A 20683-nucleotide genomic window follows, 5' to 3' on the forward strand; every position below is an offset into this window, starting at 1 on the left:
ATATATATATATATATATCTTATATATATATATATATATATAATACAGAGCATAATGATTGAATATTGATTGTACATATCAAACAGTAGTCCCCACTTATCCAGTGGAATACATCCCAAGACCCCAGTGGATGTCTGAAATCACAAATAAGACCAAGCTCTAAAAATATCCTATTTTTCTGTATATATACACATATCTATAATAAACTTCCATGCTTCCACTTAAAGGAAGCCCTTTATGGCTTTGGTCTAGCATCCAAACAGCCAGAACCCCTGTCCCTGCACTTTGGGTCCCTCATGAAGTAAAATAAGAGTTAATTTGAATACAAGTACTGTGATATTGATTTAGTGATGATCAAACTGGTAACCAGACGAGACAAAGTGACTAACAGTCAGGTCATGTACACAGCACAGACAGAGGGACGATTCACAGCTTAGGGAGGGGGCCAACATGCGATGAGGTGTCAGTCTTCTGTGCAGAGTGACACAGAATTAAAAGCTTATGAGGTGTTTATTTCCAGAAATTTTCATTCACTATTTTCAGACATGTGGTGTGGCTGACCATGGAACTGAAACACTGGGAAGAGAAACCACAGATAAAGGTGGACAGCTGTAGTAAGATTTGTAGAATTTAAATATACACACATGTAACTGTTTCATGGAAAAAAATAAATGCTTTTCAAAATAAGGCAAGAGAATATAAAGCAAACAGAAGACATACAGGAAAATGATAATCATAAGCCCAAATAGATCCTTCGTTGAACTAAAGGTGATAAACAAAATACTCCAAAACAAGTCTAAAATTGTCAGTCATTCTAAAAAGTCAACAAGTATATGCTGCTTAAATGGCACATCCTTTCTTTTTGTTTATTTCGATTACAGTCACAATATTTATTATACAAACTTGGTTGCAAAAATTGTCATTTTTTTCCTTATAACAGCATTGTGAGAGTCAGTTTTATAATATTCCTAGCTTATTCATGACGAAACTAAGTTTCAAATGGTTTAAGTAGATTATCCCAGTTCACGTTGCAAAATACAAGTAAACCTGAGACCCAGGATTCTATAATCCTAAATGTAACCTTTACTATAACATGCTACAAGTTCTCTGTCAAGAGACAGGGGATTTAAAAATGAATTAAAACTGAGTTTAATGTACCTCATAGTTTGCTTTGGTGGATTCTGGCCAGGGTTCTAGACTCCTCTGTGTTGTTCATGGTTTGGTTAGAGACCATATTTCTTCCTTTGGGAAAGCTACTCTAATCTGTAACAACACTTTATATTTGAGAAAAATTCCTAAACTAATGGAAAATGATGGACCATGCAAATATTACCCTTAATAACTCAAACAAACCAGCTACATTATCAGAAAAAAATAGATTTTACGCAAGCATTGCTAGATATGAGAAGTCCATCACAACAATATCAAAATTCTAAATTTTTATATCTCCAATAACAAATCTTCAAAATTTATTCAAAATTGGGTTAAAGTAAAAAGAAAAACAAATTTACAATCATGATAGGAGCCAGTAAGACAAAACACACAATCTTTTCAAGGACACATGGAATTATTTACCCAAAATGTCTACATAGTGATCATAAATTTGTAATACTTTCAAAAAGCCAAAATCATTCATAAGTTCTCCCATCATGATGGAACTAGGTTAAAAACCATTAACAAAAAGATGACTAGAAAAACCCCTCTGCTTGGAAAATAAGCATCATGCTTCTCGATATGCTCTGTCAATAATAATAATGATAATAATAATATTAATAATAATAATGTTTGAGTTGGATAGCACTGAAAGTAAAATATGTCCAAATATGTGAGAAGCAGCTCAAAATCAGCACTGAGAGGGAAATGAACAGCTTTCATTCATAAATGAAATGAAGAAAAACAAAATATCACCCACCACAAAATATAAACAACTACATTATCAAGAAGCCAGAAAAACATAAAATCATAGTAAAAGGAAGTAGATAATTAAGTAAAAATACAGATCAATTTTTAAAACTTTTTAAAGAATAAAGCAATAAATCCAAAATTTTGTTTTGAAAAGAATAAAGAGACAAAATACAAATAACAGAAGTCAGTAATTAAAAGACAGTGTACTTGGGACCATGTTTGACAATTTACATAAAGTGAATAGATTCTTTGAGAAGTCACAAGTAAATGAAACTAACTTAGATTCTACAAAATTTAAAAATACATACTAATATGTTTGTATATGTCACAAGTAAAGCAAACTGAAGTTTGTGTGTACAGATGCATATATTAAACATGATTTTGCTTCACCAGGGAATTCTTCCACACATTTAGGAAGAAGTTGTGCCCACTTCTCACAAACTTTTCCAGAAGTAGAAAATTAACTTCTCCTTTGGAGAGCCCCAGCCTTCGAAACCCGTCAAGCACATTACCAAGTAGGGAAACAATCAACTCTCCAGGAACATAAATTATGTGCAAGTTAAAACTGATAATATACAATTGGGATAAGAAATTATGATAAAAAAGAAACTATGACCAACTATAATTTAAGCAATGAAAAACAACTCAAAAATTCTATGAGTTTCTGAACAAGATAGTGTAGGTTCCTTTTTTCCTGCTCCTTCTAAGTGTAACCATAAAACCTGGAAATAAAAGCTAACCCTGAATGATGGACAGAGGAAACAAACTGGGAAAGTGATCCAGCACTAAAGAAGAAAACATAATGATGGTTCCTCATATGGGCCCAATCAATAGAAAGGAAGCAGCTCAGGTCTAGAATTGTCTAAGCCCCAACATAACAACAAAAACTGGCCCAAAGAGGCTCCTTCTCCCCATATAGGCAAGTCCAGCACACCAACAAGGGCCATCAGTCAGAACCTTCCCCCTAATCCCTAGAAACAGATGTTCCCATCCTGGATGCACTCTCCTTCCACACAAGCCTGGGACTTCCTGCACCAGGAAATGACACCAGGCAGCTGAGCTGCACTGATTGGGTGATCTCACCACCACAGCACACAGTCCACTGAGAGACCCTGGCATAACTGGACAGACACCAAGGAGATTCCATTACAAGTGCCCAACCCGGGAGACCTTCCCCTCCCCATATGACTAGGTCTCTCCTCCTCCACTGAGAATCATCAGGTGGAATGACAAGGGAGATCCTGCCACCACCAGGCACCAAGCAAGGAAGTGCTTCCCCTCCCCTACAGGCACTGTGATCTGGCCGCAAACACACAAATGGGAAGTGCTACTTATCCTCAATGGCCTGAGACTTGCTTTCCACAACTGGAGATTCCAACGTCCCAGCCTGGGGAAACCCCCTACCCATCTCAGGAAACACAAAAAGGAGTAGTAATAGCTAGCACCAGACAGACCAAAATAGCACCACAAAATAGCACTTACTCTTAAAATTCAGGAGTCATTGAAAATTCAGCAGACAAAAGTAGGCCAGATCTCTGTGTTAAAACCAATCAGAATATCTTCAACTAAAATAAAGAATTTAAAAAGATCAGTTTCCTAAGACAATTCCTACCATGTTCAGGATTTAAACAAAAATTACCCATATACCAAGAACCAAGACATCACAATGAGAATGAGGAAAGATAATCAAGTGATGCTAAGATCAAGATGAATCAGATGTTTTCATTATCTAACAAGAATTTTAAATAAGTCATCATAAAAAACACTTCAGCAAGAAATTCTCTTTAAATAAACAAAGATCTAGAAAATTTCAGTAAAGAGCAAGGTATGAAATAGGACTAAGCAGCACTGACCAGGGAGATCTGACCATCACAGCCACACTGCCCAGGAATTCTCTTTATCACTGTGAGCGCAAGATGCCTTCCCCTACAACTGAACAGAAAATGTAACCTACAGTAACAGAACAAAATTTAAATTCCCTAGATGGAATCAATCATAGAGTTAATACGACAGAGGATAAAATTCATAAAATGGAGAACAGATCAATAAAGTTTACCCAATGTGAGGAATAGAGAGAAAATAAACTAGAAAGGAACTGAACAGAGCCTCAGGGACCTGTAGGACAATAACAAAAGATCCAATATTCAATGATCGTCACACTGTAATACCAGAAAGAGAAGGGAGACTGGGGATTAAATACTATCCAAAGAAATAATAGTTGGCAACTTATCAAATATACTGAAAGGTGTAAAATGTATAGATCCCACAAGATATGGATATAGATATACAAATAAAATTTAATTCCTTGGTATCTGAAGATAGGTTCCAGTATCTCCTAAAGATTAAAAAAAATGTATAGACGCATGAGGCCCTTACACAAAATGCTTTACTATTTGCTTATATCCTATACACAGCCTTCTTCATACCTTAAATCACTGCTAGATTACTTATAATACCTAATATGATGTAAATATTATGTAAATAGCTATTGTATTGTATGGCTTAGGAAATAAGGACAAGAAAAAAGTATGTACCTGCTTGGTCAAAAACATTTTTTTCCAAATGCTTTTGATCTGCAGTTGGTTGAGTCCACAGATAAGGAATCCACAGATACAGAGGTCTAGAGTTATCTCAAAGGCACCCAAGAGAGAAACTACCCAGAGGAAAACAAATTTAAAGGACAATACGTTCCTAACCTGACACTATGGAGATCAGTAGAAACTGACACAATACTTTTAAAGTGCTGAAAGAAAAGACAATCACAAATTCTATGTCTGGACAAAATATCCTTTCAGAATAAAGGGGAAATAAAGTCATTCTCAGATGAGAGAAAACTAAAATATTTTGTGACCAACAGACTCATCCTTCAGGATTAGCTAAAGGAAGTTTACTAAACAAAAAAGAAATGATATCAGAAAGATTCTTGGAGTATCAGGTAGAAAGAACAACAGAAAACATAGAATAATTAATGTACCTTATCCTTTTCTTTGTGAGTTTTATAAATCACATTTGATCAATCATAAAAATAATACTAATACTTAAGACAATGATGTCTAAAAGTAGGGAATGCAAAGGCAACTAAACAGAAGTGAGAGTTCCATAGTATACGATAATGAATCACATATATATATATGAATGCAAAGAGAAGCCAATAAAAGCAATTTAAACATTACTAATACACTATAAATAAGTCAAGATTATACTCTCAAAATATGTAAGTAACCTAAAGCAAACTGTTACGGTTTGTGTCTGTGTGTCCCCCCAAAGCCTCGTGTGGTCATGGGGCAGGCTTTTAGAGTTTGATTGATTATGGGTGTGAGAGCTACACCCGCCCTGGGGTGATAGCTTGCATCTGTAAGGAAGAGGAAGAGGCTGCTTGGGGCCATTCCTCGCTTTTATGCTTGTTGCTTTTGCTGTGTTCTGCCGCCATGAGCTGCAGCCCTCTGCCATGTGCCACTCTGCCTTGTAACCTGCCAAGTATGGACTAAAACCTCCACAAACTGTAAGTGAAATAAACCTTTCCTTCCTTCATTTTGGGTGTCAGGTATTTTGTCCCAGCAACGAGAGAAAAGTAACTAAGACACAAGCTAAGAAATAAATGGATGCATACAATACCATTATGATTTAGCTCTTCAATGTTAAACAATAATGATCTTAAATTTTAATGATGTAAATTCAAAAATTAAAAATGCAGAAACTGGCAGATTGGGTTAAAATTACTCAACTCTATACTGCTTGCAAGAAACCCACTTCAAAGGCAGTAACACAGCTGTGTAAAAGTTAAATAGAAACATATGCAAACATTAATTTTAAAAAGCATGATGGAATGCAGTAACATCAGTTATGTAAAATCACAAGAGGGAATGTAAAACATTATACAGTGTCAAAGGAGCAATCCACCAAGAAGACATAGGGATCCTACATATATATGCACCAAACTACAGAGCCTCAAAATGCATGAGGCTAAAACAGAGCTGATAAAAGGAAAAGACAAATTCGTAAGTATAGTTGGAAATTTCAACAATCCCATCCTAACATCTGCTAAAACTAATAGAAGATCAACAAGGATATTTAAACTGAGAACCACAATCCACCAATAATGTCTAATTGATATACAACTCCACCAAATCCCAGCAGAATACAATATTTTTCAAGGGCCCTTTGAATATTGTCCAGACAGACTGTATTATGGACCATAAGAAAACCTCAGCAGACTTAAAATAATTGATTCTTTGCAGAACATATTCTCTTATCATGAAGGACTCAGACTAGAATTCAGTAGTACAGAGACAAGAGAAAATCCTCCAAGTGTGGAAATTAACAACATACTTGCATAACCCCTGAGTGAAACAGGAACTCTCAAAGGAAATTTTTAGAACATTCATAGAAATGAACAAAATGAAATGCAACACATTAAATGTGTGGAATAAACTAAAACAGGGTTCTGATGAGGGAAAATGTATAGCACTAAAAGCTGACATTAGAAAAAAGGAAATGTCTCAAATAATCTAAGATTGTACCTCAAGAAATCAGAGAAAGGAAGCACAAATAAAACCAAAGCAAACAGAAATTTAAAAATAATAAACTAAGAGCAGAAATTATTAAAATTTATAATAGGGAAGCAATAGAGAAAATGAATAAAACAAAAAGCTAATTTTTCAAAAACATCGTTAAAATTGACAGACTAATACAAATAATAATAATGAGATATATGGGCAATGTCAGGAAAGACACAGAAGTTATTATTAGAGATACCATAGTTACTTAAATGATATGAAAAACACAAACAACTTTATGTTCATAAATGTGACAAGTTAGAAACAGTGGATAAGTTCCTTAAACACCATAAATAATTGGTTCAATTCCTGGAAACCCACAAACAACCAAAATTCATCCATGATGAAAGTAATTATCAGAATAATACACTCACCATCAAATAAGTTGGATATTATTATACAACCTCCTGAAAACAGAAAACTCTGGGCCTTTGTGATTTCATTGGAGAATTTTATTACACACAATAGCTTCCATAAGACAGGAAACAAGGGTGTTCTTTCCAACATATTTTATGCAGTTCCTCCTACCCTAATGCCAAAATAAGACAAATACAGCACATAAAAGAAAACTACAGCCTGATAGTTTATGAACTTACAATGGAAAAGTCCTCAATAATGCATTGGCAAATATTATGCAACAACAAATTAAAAGCTGCATTAATCAAGACAGCATGATGTTGGCAGAGAGAGCAGGCACACTGATCAATTCAACAGACTACAGAACCCCAAAATTAAACCCACACAAATGCGCCCAGATGATTTATGACTTTTAAACAAATGATGATGAAATAAGTGGACTTCCACAGGCAAAAAACAAAACAAAATGAAAACCTCAACCTCAATTTCACAAGTTTAAAATAATTTAAAGTGGATTTAGGAATTAAAACTTTTCAGAAAAAACAGCCAAAAAACCTTTGAAAGGTAAGGATGATCAAAAAATTCTTAGACTTGATACCAAAAACATGATCCATAAAAGGAAAAGTTGATAAACTGAACTTGATCAAAACTGAACTTTAATTTTGCAAAAGATTCTTTTTTTTTTTTTTTTTTTTTGGTTTTGGTTTTGGTTTTTCTCCGGTACCGGGAACCGAACTCACGACCTTGCGCTTGCCAGGCAGGCGCTTTTGCCGCTGAGCTAAATCCCCAGCCCCTGCAAAAGATTCTTAACAAAGAATGAAAAGTAACTGGAAAGTACAATAAAATATTTGCAAAATGCACATCCAACAGGGTAGTATCTAGAATATATAAAAGATTCTCAAAATCCAAAAGTACAAAACAAGTAATCCAATTGGAAAAATAGGCAAAGACTTGTACATTTCACTGAAGAGGATATCCAGTTGACAAACAAGCACATGAAAAGTGTTCGATATCACTGGCCACTAGGGAAGTGAAAATTAAAATCACAATAAGATGTCTCTGTATAACTATCAGAAAAATGATGATAACACCAAAGGCTGTTGACTATGTGAAAAAACTATTGTTATATATTGTGTCACTGGAGCATAAATGAGGCAGCTATTCAACAAAATGATTTGGTAGTTATTTTCTTTATACCACTCTATATGTAATTACCACATGATCCAGCAATTGCACTCTTGACCATTTATACCAGAAAACAGTACACTAGTGTTCCCAGCAAATTTATTCACAATTACCAAAAACTGCATAAAATTCAGATGCCCTTCAATGGTTCAACGAGTGAATAGTTGAACAGTGGTATATCTTTTCTCTGAAATATACTCAGCAATAAAAGTAAGAAACTATTGTTGCACCGTGCAACAACTTGGATGAGTCTCTAGGAGATTATACTATGTGAAAATAAGCCAATCACAAAATTATAATCTTGTATAATTCAATTTTTGTACCATTTTTAAAAATGACAAAATTTTAGAAATTTTAGTATAGAAAATAGCAGTCAGTGATTAGGAATGCAGAGATCAAGAGGACAAAAAGAAAGATGATATAGTTATAAAAGATCAGTGTGAGAGATGTTTTTATAGCAGAACTCTTGAGTCTTCACTATGGTAGTTAGTACATCAATAAACACATAATAAAACTGAATAAAACAAATGCACACATACACATACAAGTGAAAATGAAACTGGGGAAATGTGAATCTGAATCAGGTCCATGGGATATACTAAAAATGATATCCTTGTTGTGTTACTGTACAATAGTATTATAAAATTTTGCCACTGGAGGAAAATGAGTAAAGGGTATACTGAATCTCTCTGTATTATCTTCATGGTTGTTGTTTTCTTAGTTTTTTATCTTTAAAATAATAAATAAATAAAGTTTAATTTAAAAATAAGAAAGTAGAGGATATCAACCTTAGAAAATATTAGAAGGTCAAGGATATAGCTCAGCGGTATAAGTGCCTGCCTGACAAGCACAAGGTTCTGAGTTTGATTTCTGGCACCAAAAAGGAAGAAAAGATATATTATATAACAAAATGATGTGGTATTGTACTGATAATAAAGAGAAATGAATAGTACCAAAAGAAGAAAAAACAGTAAATATATCATATTATCAGGAAAAAACAAGCATAAAAATTACATCATATTCTTAATGGGCACAAAAATAGACTCTGAATAAATGTAATACCCATAGTCAATAAAACTATTAGCAAACTAGGAATTTGAGGAAAAATTCTTAATTTAAAAAATATCAGTAACAAAAATTATGCAATAAACCTTATATTAAAAGGTGAATTATTGAAAGCTATCCTTTGATATTAAGAAGAGAATGAGGATATCCACTATCACTATATCCATTCAACATGATTCAATGACTCTATCAAGGTTAGGAAAATAAGTTATAACAGTTAGAAAAAATTAAAATCTCATTATTCATAGATGATGTGATTATACACATAACAGAATATAAAAGAATCTACAAGTAAACTATTAGATTACATTGATAAATTCAGTTAGTATACTAGAAACAAGTAAAATATACAAAATCAATTCAATTTCTATATGCATATAGTAAGGAAGTAAAAATCAATTTAAATATGTACTATATACAATATACTGACAACTAGCAATATCTAGGAATAAATCAAAATTATTCAAGTATCTACAATGAAAACATACAATTTTAGAAGATATGCACACAAAGGTTGATTTAAAAATAGTGCACTTAAATTTTTAAAACTTTATTACAGTAAAAGGCACACTGCTTTTAATCTCTCTCAAAAGACTCTCCCTCACTTCAAACACTCTCATGTGAACATTCTTGCCACTTTCTGAAGGAGTTCTGGACATCTTCTTTGAAAAGTATGATAAAAAATACAGTGAATGCTGCTGCCAAATGCTAGCCAATGAAAAGGCAGGCTCATAAAAATGTTAATGTGTCCCCTCCTACGGTATTCACGGGATTTGGCACTGTTCAACTTGCTGCTCTTCCCTAAAGTCAAAATGATCCCCACAGGTAAATGTTTTGAATCAATTCAGGACATCAAGGCAGCCATAACAGCACAAGTAAAGACATTCACAAAAGAGCACTTGCAGAACTGCTTCAGAAAAATGGCAAGAATTATGGGATATGTGTGTTTGAAGAAAAATGGAGTATTTTGAGGAGATTTATGACAATGTGGTTTTAGTGTAATTTTTTAAAATGTAGACAATTGCTGAATTTTTCAATCATACCTCGTAAGTTAGATTGCACAACTGGTGAGATGTTAATGCTTCCTAAACTGATCTAAAGTTAATACAACCTCAGTCAAAATCCTAAAATTTTTGGAAAATGAAAATCTAATTTGAAAATGTATAAAGTAATACCAAGAGCCAAGAATAGCCATGTCAATCTTGAAATGTAAGTATAAACCATTCCCCTGATTTCCCTCTGCTTTCTGATAGGCTCTGGAACTTCCCAGCATGCCCTTTGATGTGATTTTACCCCTTCTCTTGGGAACTATCAGAAACAAGCTATCTTCACAATGGCAGTTGTCTCCTGATTTGTTGGCCTCAGCATATCTGAATAATAAAAATGTTCACTGTAAAACACAATAAGAACAAACTATCTAAAATGACAAAAGAGGATAATAATGAATCATACACAATGTTGAGCAAAAGAAGTCAATTACAAACGTACAGAGTGTCTGATATCTATTAAATGAAGAACAGGAAAAACTAAGTGTGGTAGACAAAAGTGGTTCCACCAGTGGTTGCAGAGACCAGACAGGGGTGCCGTGATGCCTCTGGGGTACTGGGAATGTTCTGTTTCTCACTGTAAGTTCTCACTGCAAGGATGTATTCACTTCTGAAAATTCACTGTGATCCCCCTAAGATTTAGGCATATTTTTGTATGGTGTTATCCTTCATCTTACTTTAGAAAACCCACTAAGATTCAGTCACAGCTCTATTTAGACAATATGTACAGCGTCCTAAGACCAGATAGATTAAAAATACATTACCAAACACCTCATATAAGAACTTTAAGAAATAACAATAAAACAAATACTAGGCATTAGGTAGGAATGAAACAAATCAATTAATTAGAATAACAAAATATAACTAAGTGATTTAAAATATTTGACCTGAATCTTTTAAAATTTAAATTAGAAAACTTTATCAGTTATTCTCAAGAAATAAAGTGAGACAACACAAGTATATAATAATAAGAATGAAAAGAGGGATATGTCAACAAATATTTTAAAAATTATTTGTAAATACTATAAAGACTTAAGTAATGGATTTGGCAAGATTTTCAGTGAAGTAAATTACAAAAACTGACTCCATGAAATGTGGAAACTAGGAAACAAATTATTGCAGGATATCAAGGCAATATCTCCAAATTCAACAATTAGACCAGAGTAGTTTATAGTCAAATTCTTTACAATTTCGAAGAGTTTTTTCCACTGAATGTCTTACTTTCCTCGATGCTGAGACAAAATAAGCAACACCCAAAGTTAAAAGGTTTATCTTAGCTCACAGTTTATAGAGGTTTCAGTCCATAGTCAGCTGGTACCAAGGTAGGACAGCATGGCAGAAGAGAAACAGTCCCTGGTAGGGCAGACAGAAGGCAGCAAGCCACAGGATTGAGCCTCCCTTTCCCTTTTATCCCATCTAAGCTACAAGCCTACTGGTTGTTGCCACCCATGCTCAGAGTGGGCCTTCCATTATTTTTTCCCAGAAATATACTAAACCAGTTTAATTATCACACTTCCTTAATGCCAGCATCACATACGCTAGGTCCAGCCACCTCTGAAAAGTACCACCTATGAGTGCATGAAGTTTTGAAGGAACATCTAGATACAAACCATAACACCAAAATACAAAAGATCAAGTGTCCTTTGTCTATGTCATGAAGGGGACACATGCTGATAAATCCAGGAAACAAACTATATCCCTATGACCTATATCTAATATTTTAAATCACTTAAGTTACATTTTGTTATTCTAAATAATTGATTTTTTTCATTCCTACCTAATGCCTAGTATTTGTTCTATTGCTATTTCTTAAAGTTCTTATATGAGGTGTTTGATAATTTATTTTTGTTCTATCTGGTCTTAGGATGCTGTGCATCTCAGCGGAGAACCCCTACTGCAATCACAGAGAAAACAAAATGATTATGACCTGGAATGGAGACCAACACAAGCTCCTAGGAAAGCATGTCACACTCCAAAAAAGAGGATACACAGGAAAGAGCAATTTGCTCACCCATGCTGCCATCTTCCTGGGCATGACCATTGGAACTGGCACAGCCATCCTAAAACCCTAAGAAAAATTAAGGTTATTCCTGTACCTTTGGTCTGAGCACTAAACACTGGAAATGTCCAAGCCCAACCTGCCCTAGTTCCAGGCCCCTTTTAAGGTGAGATGATAGCTTTCTATCATTTAACCCATGAGGGGGCATTCTGTTACATACAGACAAGCACATTGCAACAATACACCTAAGTGAACGAAATTTAAGCTGGAAGAAAAAAAGAGGAGAGAAAAAGATTAAGAATTTTCTTTAAGAAAAATCAAGAAAGAGATGTGCAAATTTTCAGTAGCTTAGAATAAAATATGAGGGGCTGGGGATTTAGCTCAGCGGCAAAAGCGCCTGCCTGGCATGTGCAAGGTCGTGAGTTCGGTTCCCGGTACTGGAGAAAAACCAAAAAAAAAAGAATAAAATATGAGATTCAAGGCAATGGGTAAAGGCAGTTTTACTGTATATGTGGTGGTGGGAACCACTTAGTAAAAAACGTAGAAGCTAGACCATCACATCACAATCCATCCAAAATCCATCCCAGGTAGATGGCAGATTTTGCTGAAAGAAAATCAAACCATAAAAATAACGAGAAGAAAGTACAAGTAAATAGTATCTACTAAAAAAAAGCATCTATTTTGCAAATTGGATACAACTTTCTGAAAAATACAAACAAAAAATTCTGCAAATACAAAAATCTAAGTATTTAACACATACAATTTTAAATGTCTCAAAGTGAAGTTTTTCTTTTAAAGATAATTTATTGAGACAAAATATTTGACACAAGTAATTATCAATTCTCCTCTGAAAGTTTCATGAATTGACAAGAAAAATTCCATCAATACAAATGTGCAGAGAACTTGAGTTATGATTTATAAAATGCAAAAAGCAAATGATCAACAATTATATTTTTAAATGTACAATCTCTTCAGATGCAAATTTATCAGTTATTTTGTATATTGCTACTAAATTAGCAAACATGTTTATATATATATATCTTTTATTCAAGCATAAGATGTAACACAAATTTCTATATATTATGCCTATATGTAGATATTATAACTGTTTCTATAATCAATTTGAAAATATGTATCAAATACATCAAAAGAATTACTATCTTTGTATGGTAAATCTACTTCTTTAAAAATATATCATAAAGAAATAAATATACATAATTAAAATTGTATGTATTTTGGATGTTCATATGGCACCATCCTATAATAACAGGGTGAAAAGCATGAATATTCACTGTATAGGAAGATTAAATAAATGATAGCTCCCTGTAGGTTGAGTAATGCCTTTCCATTAAAAAATTATAGTTGTAAAAAATAGTCAAAGAAATGAGAAAATACTCCCAATATAGTGTTAAGTGGAAAAGTCAAGATATAAAATGTATATATAATAAATAGCAACTTGATAAATACACATAACACTATGTCAATCTGTATATGGAGAGAGGGGAAAAAAAAACCCTAAAGGAAATGCACCAGAAATGCAAACAGTATTTATTTCTTGGTTCAGAGATTATATCTGACTTTTATATTCATTTCATTTATCTATATTTTCTAAACATTCCACCCTAAATGAGCACATATTGATGAAATGTTACTTAAAATGAAATACTAATAGCATCTTTTCCTTCTGCCTTTACTCAGATGAGACGGCAGTGTTTGTTTTGGGTCTCAGTTCTGTCAAAAGCAGTTTTTGCGCTAGGGGTTCTGAGCATTGACATTTTACCAAGGAAATACGCTACAAGAATGTTAATCCACAAAGAGACTGGAGTTATTTCTCTCCGGCGACTCACAGTGCACAGCCGGGAGTCTCTGGGACAGCAGCTTACAGGAGCCCCGGAGCAGAGCTCTGGCTGGGTGTCCTCAGGCCACCTCCACCTCCAGGCCCTCCTCACTGCTGTGAGGCTCCTGGCACCGACGGCTTCTGTTGTGTCACCAGAGCTAGGCTGTTTCCTAGGTGCCTGTGCAGCATGGCCTCACTCACCATGTAGAACCCCTGAACCCCGAGAATGTGGGACAGTTTGTAGCATGGCGTAGCAGATGCAGAGGAAAATGTTAAGGATGTACTGATGTACTTCCAAGCCAGGAAAGATGGGGTCTTACTGCGTGGTGATCACTGCATGATGAACAATTACTGCCCTCAGTTAGCAGTAGCCTGAGGCCCTCCTGCTGGTCAGACACTGAGGGGAGCATCTGATTCCTGCCTAAAGCTGGCTCTTATGCAGAATCAAAATTACAGAAAAGACAGAAAATGAAGCATCTTAAACTAAAGAAGAGGGAAGCTCTCCCATTCCCTGAGCATACTTACTGGAACGGGGGGACTGGGACAAGGCCTAGTGGCGGGAGAAGTTGAAGTTCGCAGGCTCTGGCAACAGGAAGGGTTGGGGACGGGACAGGAAAGGGTGTGGATACGTTAATGTTGGCTCTGGGGAGGAGGTGAAGATCAGAGGGGAAGGTGGGCAAAGGGTCCGCACAGAATCTCATGGCTTCCAGTTCAGAAAGGGTGTTGTGCCCCCTCCCACACACACACACACCCCCGCACGCACATGCACAGTCACACACACACACACACACACACACACACACACACACCTGCCTGCCAGCCCCAGTAGGGCTACATGCCATTGGTGCTACATAATCAAGTCTACCCAGTCTCTGGGCCTCAGTTTTCCAAATAAAACTGTATAGAAAACTACTGAGATATGCTGGAGACAAGAGTTAACGCAAAGGGAGCCTCAGGTTTCCCTGCCCCAAATTCCCACTGATGACAACCACATACGTGAGCTTGTACAACTGCTTAACATATTTGGAGTCCAGTAAGATCCTGCTTGACCAGAACTCACAGGCTGGAGAGAAGCTTGAATACCACTGACTGAATACTTTCCTGGCCTCCCCCAGGCCTAGTTCAATTCTCCCTTTACAAAGGAGCAGAAAAGAGCCACATTCCCTCTGCCCCTCCCACAGACTCCTGAATTCTGGGAGGCAAGGCATAAGCAAACCCACAGGCCTTCTGTGAGCTCCTGCCCTTTCCCCACCCTCCTTCCCAAGGAAACGCAGTGCCCTCCCCTGAGCAGTGAATCAGGTGGACACCACCTCTGGGAAATGAGGTTCCAAGAGCCTGCGGGCAGCTGGCAACTTTCCCAGGGTTTCACTGCACCCAGGCCCTGTGTTAGCAGAGGGAAACAAGTCCCCGACCAATGCCATTGTGACCAGAAGGGCAGCCAAGCTCAGCAATCAGATCACGGAAAAATGTTTCCTAAGGGAAACCGGGTTCACCATCCAGGCAAGGCAGGTTATGATGGGGTGGGACAACCATGTCTTCCTCCTCCCATTGGTCACTCCAACACCAAAACAGTCTCCACAGTGAACCTCTTTCATGGTGAAACTCCCACGTCCCACTCACCCCCTAGTCTTTATGAGGAGTGGGCATCTGCTGCCAGGCACTGAGGAAGAGCTGGGCACTGCACAGGCTCACGGGCCTTCATGAGCCCAGTGGCATCTGCTTGGGGCTGCCAAGCAGCCCTCCTGTCTCTGGCCTCGGCTTCAGCACATGGTGTGGTGAGGAGCCGCAGCCTGGGACGCTACAAGGTTCAGAAAAGAGTGTGGGTGCAAAACCCCAGGAGAGGCCGAGCCAAGAGCAACACGGGTCCAGATCAACGAGCCAACTCATGCAGAACGCACCTTTATACGCAGCCGATAGGTCCGAGGAGCTCCTCCTGGGCTACTTCTTGTCCTATTCCAAACAGCTTCCCACACGCCTCCCCCTTGGGAAAGGTGGCTTCCAATAGATCTGCCCCAGCTCGTGCCACCAGCTAAGGACACTTGCGTGGACAACCTGCTGGGATTCCCCCTTTGACCATTCCTGTCTGAGCAAAGGGAAACACAGTCAAGAAGAAATTTGTGAGGCCCAATTTCTTCCAAGGTCTGTGGGCCAAAAAGGCAGCACCTCCAACAAGGCGAAGCCCAGACCCTTTAAAATCGGTGCCTGCCAACTCCAGGGGGGCCAGAAGTGGCTTCCCAGAAAACACTGCCCCTGGTGGCAAACCCATGCCGCCGCGGCTCAAGTACAACCCAGAGGCGTGGAACTTTTGCCTGGCGTTACACAGCCAGCTAGTGACATAGACCTTTGATTTCACCGCCCAGCAACCCCTTAACAAGAATGCACTTCCTGGATGAGGTAATTTAATTAGTGTTTGTCCAGCACCCTGCAGGGAAAGGCGATCACCCACTCCTTCCCTCCTATGCAGGGGCTGAGTAATCCACAGTCTCTTGGTGCCACTTAATCTCAAACGTCTGGATAACTCACCCTCCCCGCGATTTCCCTCCAGGGTATTTACTTTAAGAAAAATATCCATTTGCTCCCTAATTTAAACAGTTCCTCTCGCTTTCAATCTTCAACAAATGGCTGGGTTTGTGTGGTTTTGTTTGTTGTGGTTTTATATATATATATTTCATCTTACAGGGACACCCCCTCCAAACCTGCCCAGAAGGACATCCAGTAATCTCTCTGGCTGGTCCCACTCTGTATGGGACATGGCCAGGAAGCTTAAGGCGGGATCTTGACCCACTTTTGTGTGGCTCATGACCCTAACCCTACCCTCAAATCTGCTGCCCACCCCCATTTTCTCAGTTTATTTCCATATCCTTTATATTATCCCTTAAGTCACCCTGACTTCCCAGCACCTTCCACTGGAAGCCACAAGTCAGCCCTGCTGTCAAAAGCTGCCCTTGCCGGGGTGAGGTCCTAGTTCTCGCCCTTTGCTTCATCCTGAAACTGCCCTCCACACCCCCAAATTACATTCGCAGGCACCCTGGGCCCGAATAACAAACATTTGCCAGGGTAAACCCATTCCCTGCCTTCCAGATAACTTGTCCTTACCAGAGATAAGCTGCAAGGCAGACAGATAACAACTGGGATATGCAGTTATTAAGGGCAGATTTTAAAATGACAAAAGGATACATTTTAAAATAAAGCCCACTTGAAAATCAGCTTCCCTTCCAACTCAATTACATTCTGGCCTCCTGCTCAGAAGCTCCTTAGACTGAGCGATTCCAGCTCCCATTGGCTTCGGGGTTTTTGAGGAGCGTTGCCTTGGCAACAGAAGGCCCAGACACCTGAAACAGGAAATAGAAGCCACAGTGCCTCCCTCCCTCTCTGGGACATCTGGAGTGGCCAGCAGGGTGTCAGGCCTGGGGCTGCAGTGTCCGCTGCTGAGAGGAATTGGGAACTCCACTGCCCACATTCTGCTGACTGTGGGGACCTTGGTGTTAGAATGGAGCTGAAAGGAGGTCACAGGGTAGCAAAGCAGGCAGCAGCCAGGGCCTCAGAGAAACTGTCAGGGATGAAGGCAGGTACCCAGTGCTGTGGCTGATCAGAAGGGTCATTCCAGCAGGTGTCACATTATGCCAACTCCATCACACCAGAGTGACGACACGCGCCCCCTTAGCAGATGGGGGTCCCGACACAAGCCTGTTTTCCTTGTGGTCATGACCCAGACCACCACTGACCATCATCTACAGCTCCCAGCCAAGCCTCCCAGCATCAGGCATCCCTAACAGGCATCCTTTGACATTGTGAGTCACACTGTGGCCCTACAGGGTGTCCCCCGGTAGTCAACAACCCCTGGATGGAGCCTTGAGACTCCAAGGTGTCAGCAAGACTTGGGTGTTGGCAATACAACATATCAGATCTCCTAGAAGTTACATGACCAACCTGTGACTCTAACTTCCATCACAAGGTGCGCAGGAAGTCTCCCACAATCCCCATCATACAGGGACCCCAGGCCATCCCAGCCTCTTCCTGGGAAGTGAGTCCTTCTATCAGTGTTATCCAGGATCTCTCCCTGCTCTGCAACTGTCATTCCTTCTACATGCATCGTTCTACTCTGCTTGTCCAGCGACAAAATCAGTGAAGTCTCCTACCCACCTCATCATCCCTTAACCACTGTCTACCTCTCCACTGCCCCAGCCAGAGTTGGAGGCATGGCTGAGGTGGTCTTTATGCAGCCCCTGCTGAGAGTTCATTACCTGCAAGGACTGTCCTTCACCTCCAGAGCACTGCCATTAGTGGACATATCCTCCTCTGGAGTTTTTAAAACGACAAAAGGATACATTTTAAAATAAAGCCCAAGCTTTATTTGTTACTGCACAAGCCTGGGCTTGAGTATATGCAATCAGTGAATGCTTTCATTCTTTCTCAGGAAGTCTGAGCCCTGTAGCTACTTTACACCATACACATTCCCTTCTCTGGCCTGACAAGCACAGGGGCCCTTTCTGGGAATGCATCCAAGCCAGCTGGGTTGACCAGGCCACTGCCTTTACCTGCACAGCCATCATCAGCTGCACACTGCTCACAGTGACTACAGCTGAGCTCCCTCATTTGGATAATTATTCCAACCTGTTCCATGCCATATTGACGGCTTGGTCCCAAGCCCCATTAGACTCTTAGCCCCAGAGGTCCCCCCTTACCTTTGGGGTTCTCCACTCTGGATAAAAGGCCAAATGGCTGACATGTGGCTTGATGATACTCTGACTTCCCTGCTTTCCTTCATTCTGAGAAACTGTCCTCCATCCCCCATAAGGGGAGGAAGAGGAGGTAATGTGTCACGGGAAGATACCTCCAGCCCTTCCATCTGCCCCAAGAGTGAGTCAAACCCAGGCCTCCCCCTGGGGTATTCTGCTCATCTATCTCTCATTTCCCTCTCCATTGGGCTCCAGCACTCCCCATTTCCCACTCCTGTGGCGCATCTTTTCCTTCACGCCCTGGTCTCACCCTTGGATCTGGGGACATTCTCTGTCTCCAGCCTCAGCCACAAGTCACACTTGTCCCCACATCTGGGCTGACTTCACCTCTCTAAGAAAACACACTGCCTCTTCCAGCCTCCAAGTGGCGCCCCCTGTAGTCCAAGAAGCACTACACATCAGAAGTGGCTCAGCGGCTCCCAGAGGTCCCTCCTGAACTCAAAGAAATTGCACCAGTGGCACTTCCTGTCTGGAAATCCCTCTACGCCCCTCCTCTGCATGCCCCCTAAACACCAGCATGAAAGGCAACAGCAGCAGCAGAGGCAGCAGTAGGGAACAGGAGGGAGCAGGAGACGGGCTTTCCACACCAGTTAAAACTTGCTAGGACCCCAGTCCTGCAGCTGCTGCTGTCTTCAGTAGTGCCACTGGGAGGTGAGAACTCCAAGGCTTCTGAGACCTACCTTGCGCATGTCTTTACCAAAGGTCTCACTGTAGGTCGTGCCAAGGATTTCAAACTGGACATAGGGATTCGAGCTGTCCTCCCGAAACTCCATCACCCCCGTGAGGCCAGTGATGTGGCCCTGCAGGAGAGGAAGAAAGGCCATTGGAGGGTGGGAGAAATATGGATGGGGTAGGGGATGCAGTCACAAAGAAGCAAAATGTCTCCAAGATGGGTGCGATGAGGGTTATGAGGGGGCTGTGGGCAACCTATAACAAAGACTCTGTGGCTGGCAGTCAGTCTCAGAGCAAGATCAGTGGTTCTCAAACCACTGGCTGATAGGCTTGCACTTGACCTTCCTGCAGTCAGGTCAGTGTGTTTACAGCCTCTGCTCTGTGGCAGGCAGTGTGTGAACCACGGGATTAAAGACTGATAGCCTGTGCTTCCCTGGTCTCACCTTGCAGCCTGCTCCAGGGTCTTCTCTTAGCCTAACCAGAACAGACGCCACAAGTCACCCACAGCCATGTCTAAACCACGGTTGTAACTTGCAGAGTAACAGATATAAGCACTGCTCCAACCCTGGCTTTCAGACATGCGCCCCCTTGGGTAAATCATTGCCAATCTCCAGCTTCAGCCTGAAGTTAATCAGACCCATGTCACAGAGCCCCCAGGACCCAAGGAGACCAGGTGCACAGAGCACAGTGACCTGAAGGACTAGCTGTGGTGACCGCCAGCTGCACACCCTCTCCAGGGATTTAGGGGGTTCCACGGAGCAGCAGGGGCTGGATGAGCTGTGGTGAGTCCCCCGTCACCCTGCTCTTTTCCAACCTCAGATAAAGATGTCACCCAGTGTTAAGCGCCATGGGAGAGCCCCAGAGACTAAGCTGGCCCACAAGGGGCCCCACTCTGTTCTGATCTGCAATAAATTTAATCTAACATCAGAACAGGTTCACTTCGATTGAGACCATGCACGATTTATTGTGACTAAAACCCCTAACACTATAGATTTCCCTAAATGCTCTTTTGAAGCCTCTAAGAGCCAATTCACTCTAACAAGTCTTGCATGAATTACCCAATTCACTTCAAATCCAGCCTCCTAAACATGGCACACATCACACACATGTGCACACACACATGTGCACACCCATACGTGCTGAGGTCCCAGCTGATCAGCACATGGCAGTGCCAATTGAGACAGATCCCATGGAGGGTGGCAGCCTGCATGGAGGGGTATCTGGCACACAAACTAAGCAGCTACCTCCACATTTTGCTTACTGGTGACCTTGGGCAAAATACTGAAACTTTCTAAAACCTAGTCTCCTTATATTAAAATGGA

General features: G+C 39.8%; 1 protein-coding gene across 1 annotated transcript in view; it reads right to left on the reverse strand.

The window, feature by feature from the left end:
- Grid1 (glutamate receptor, ionotropic, delta 1) overlaps nt 1-20683 on the reverse strand; it is a 661017-nt gene that overhangs the window by 200939 nt on the left and 439395 nt on the right. The window contains exon 9 of the mRNA XM_013506310.1: nt 19370-19489. Coding sequence (XP_013361764.1) covers nt 19370-19489 — 120 coding nt within the window. The remainder of the gene's footprint in view (nt 1-19369; nt 19490-20683) is intronic.

Source organism: Chinchilla lanigera, unplaced genomic scaffold, assembly GCF_000276665.1.
Source record: "Chinchilla lanigera isolate Chin_1 unplaced genomic scaffold, ChiLan1.0 scaffold00109, whole genome shotgun sequence".
NCBI classification, from domain to species: Eukaryota; Metazoa; Chordata; class Mammalia; order Rodentia; family Chinchillidae; genus Chinchilla; species Chinchilla lanigera.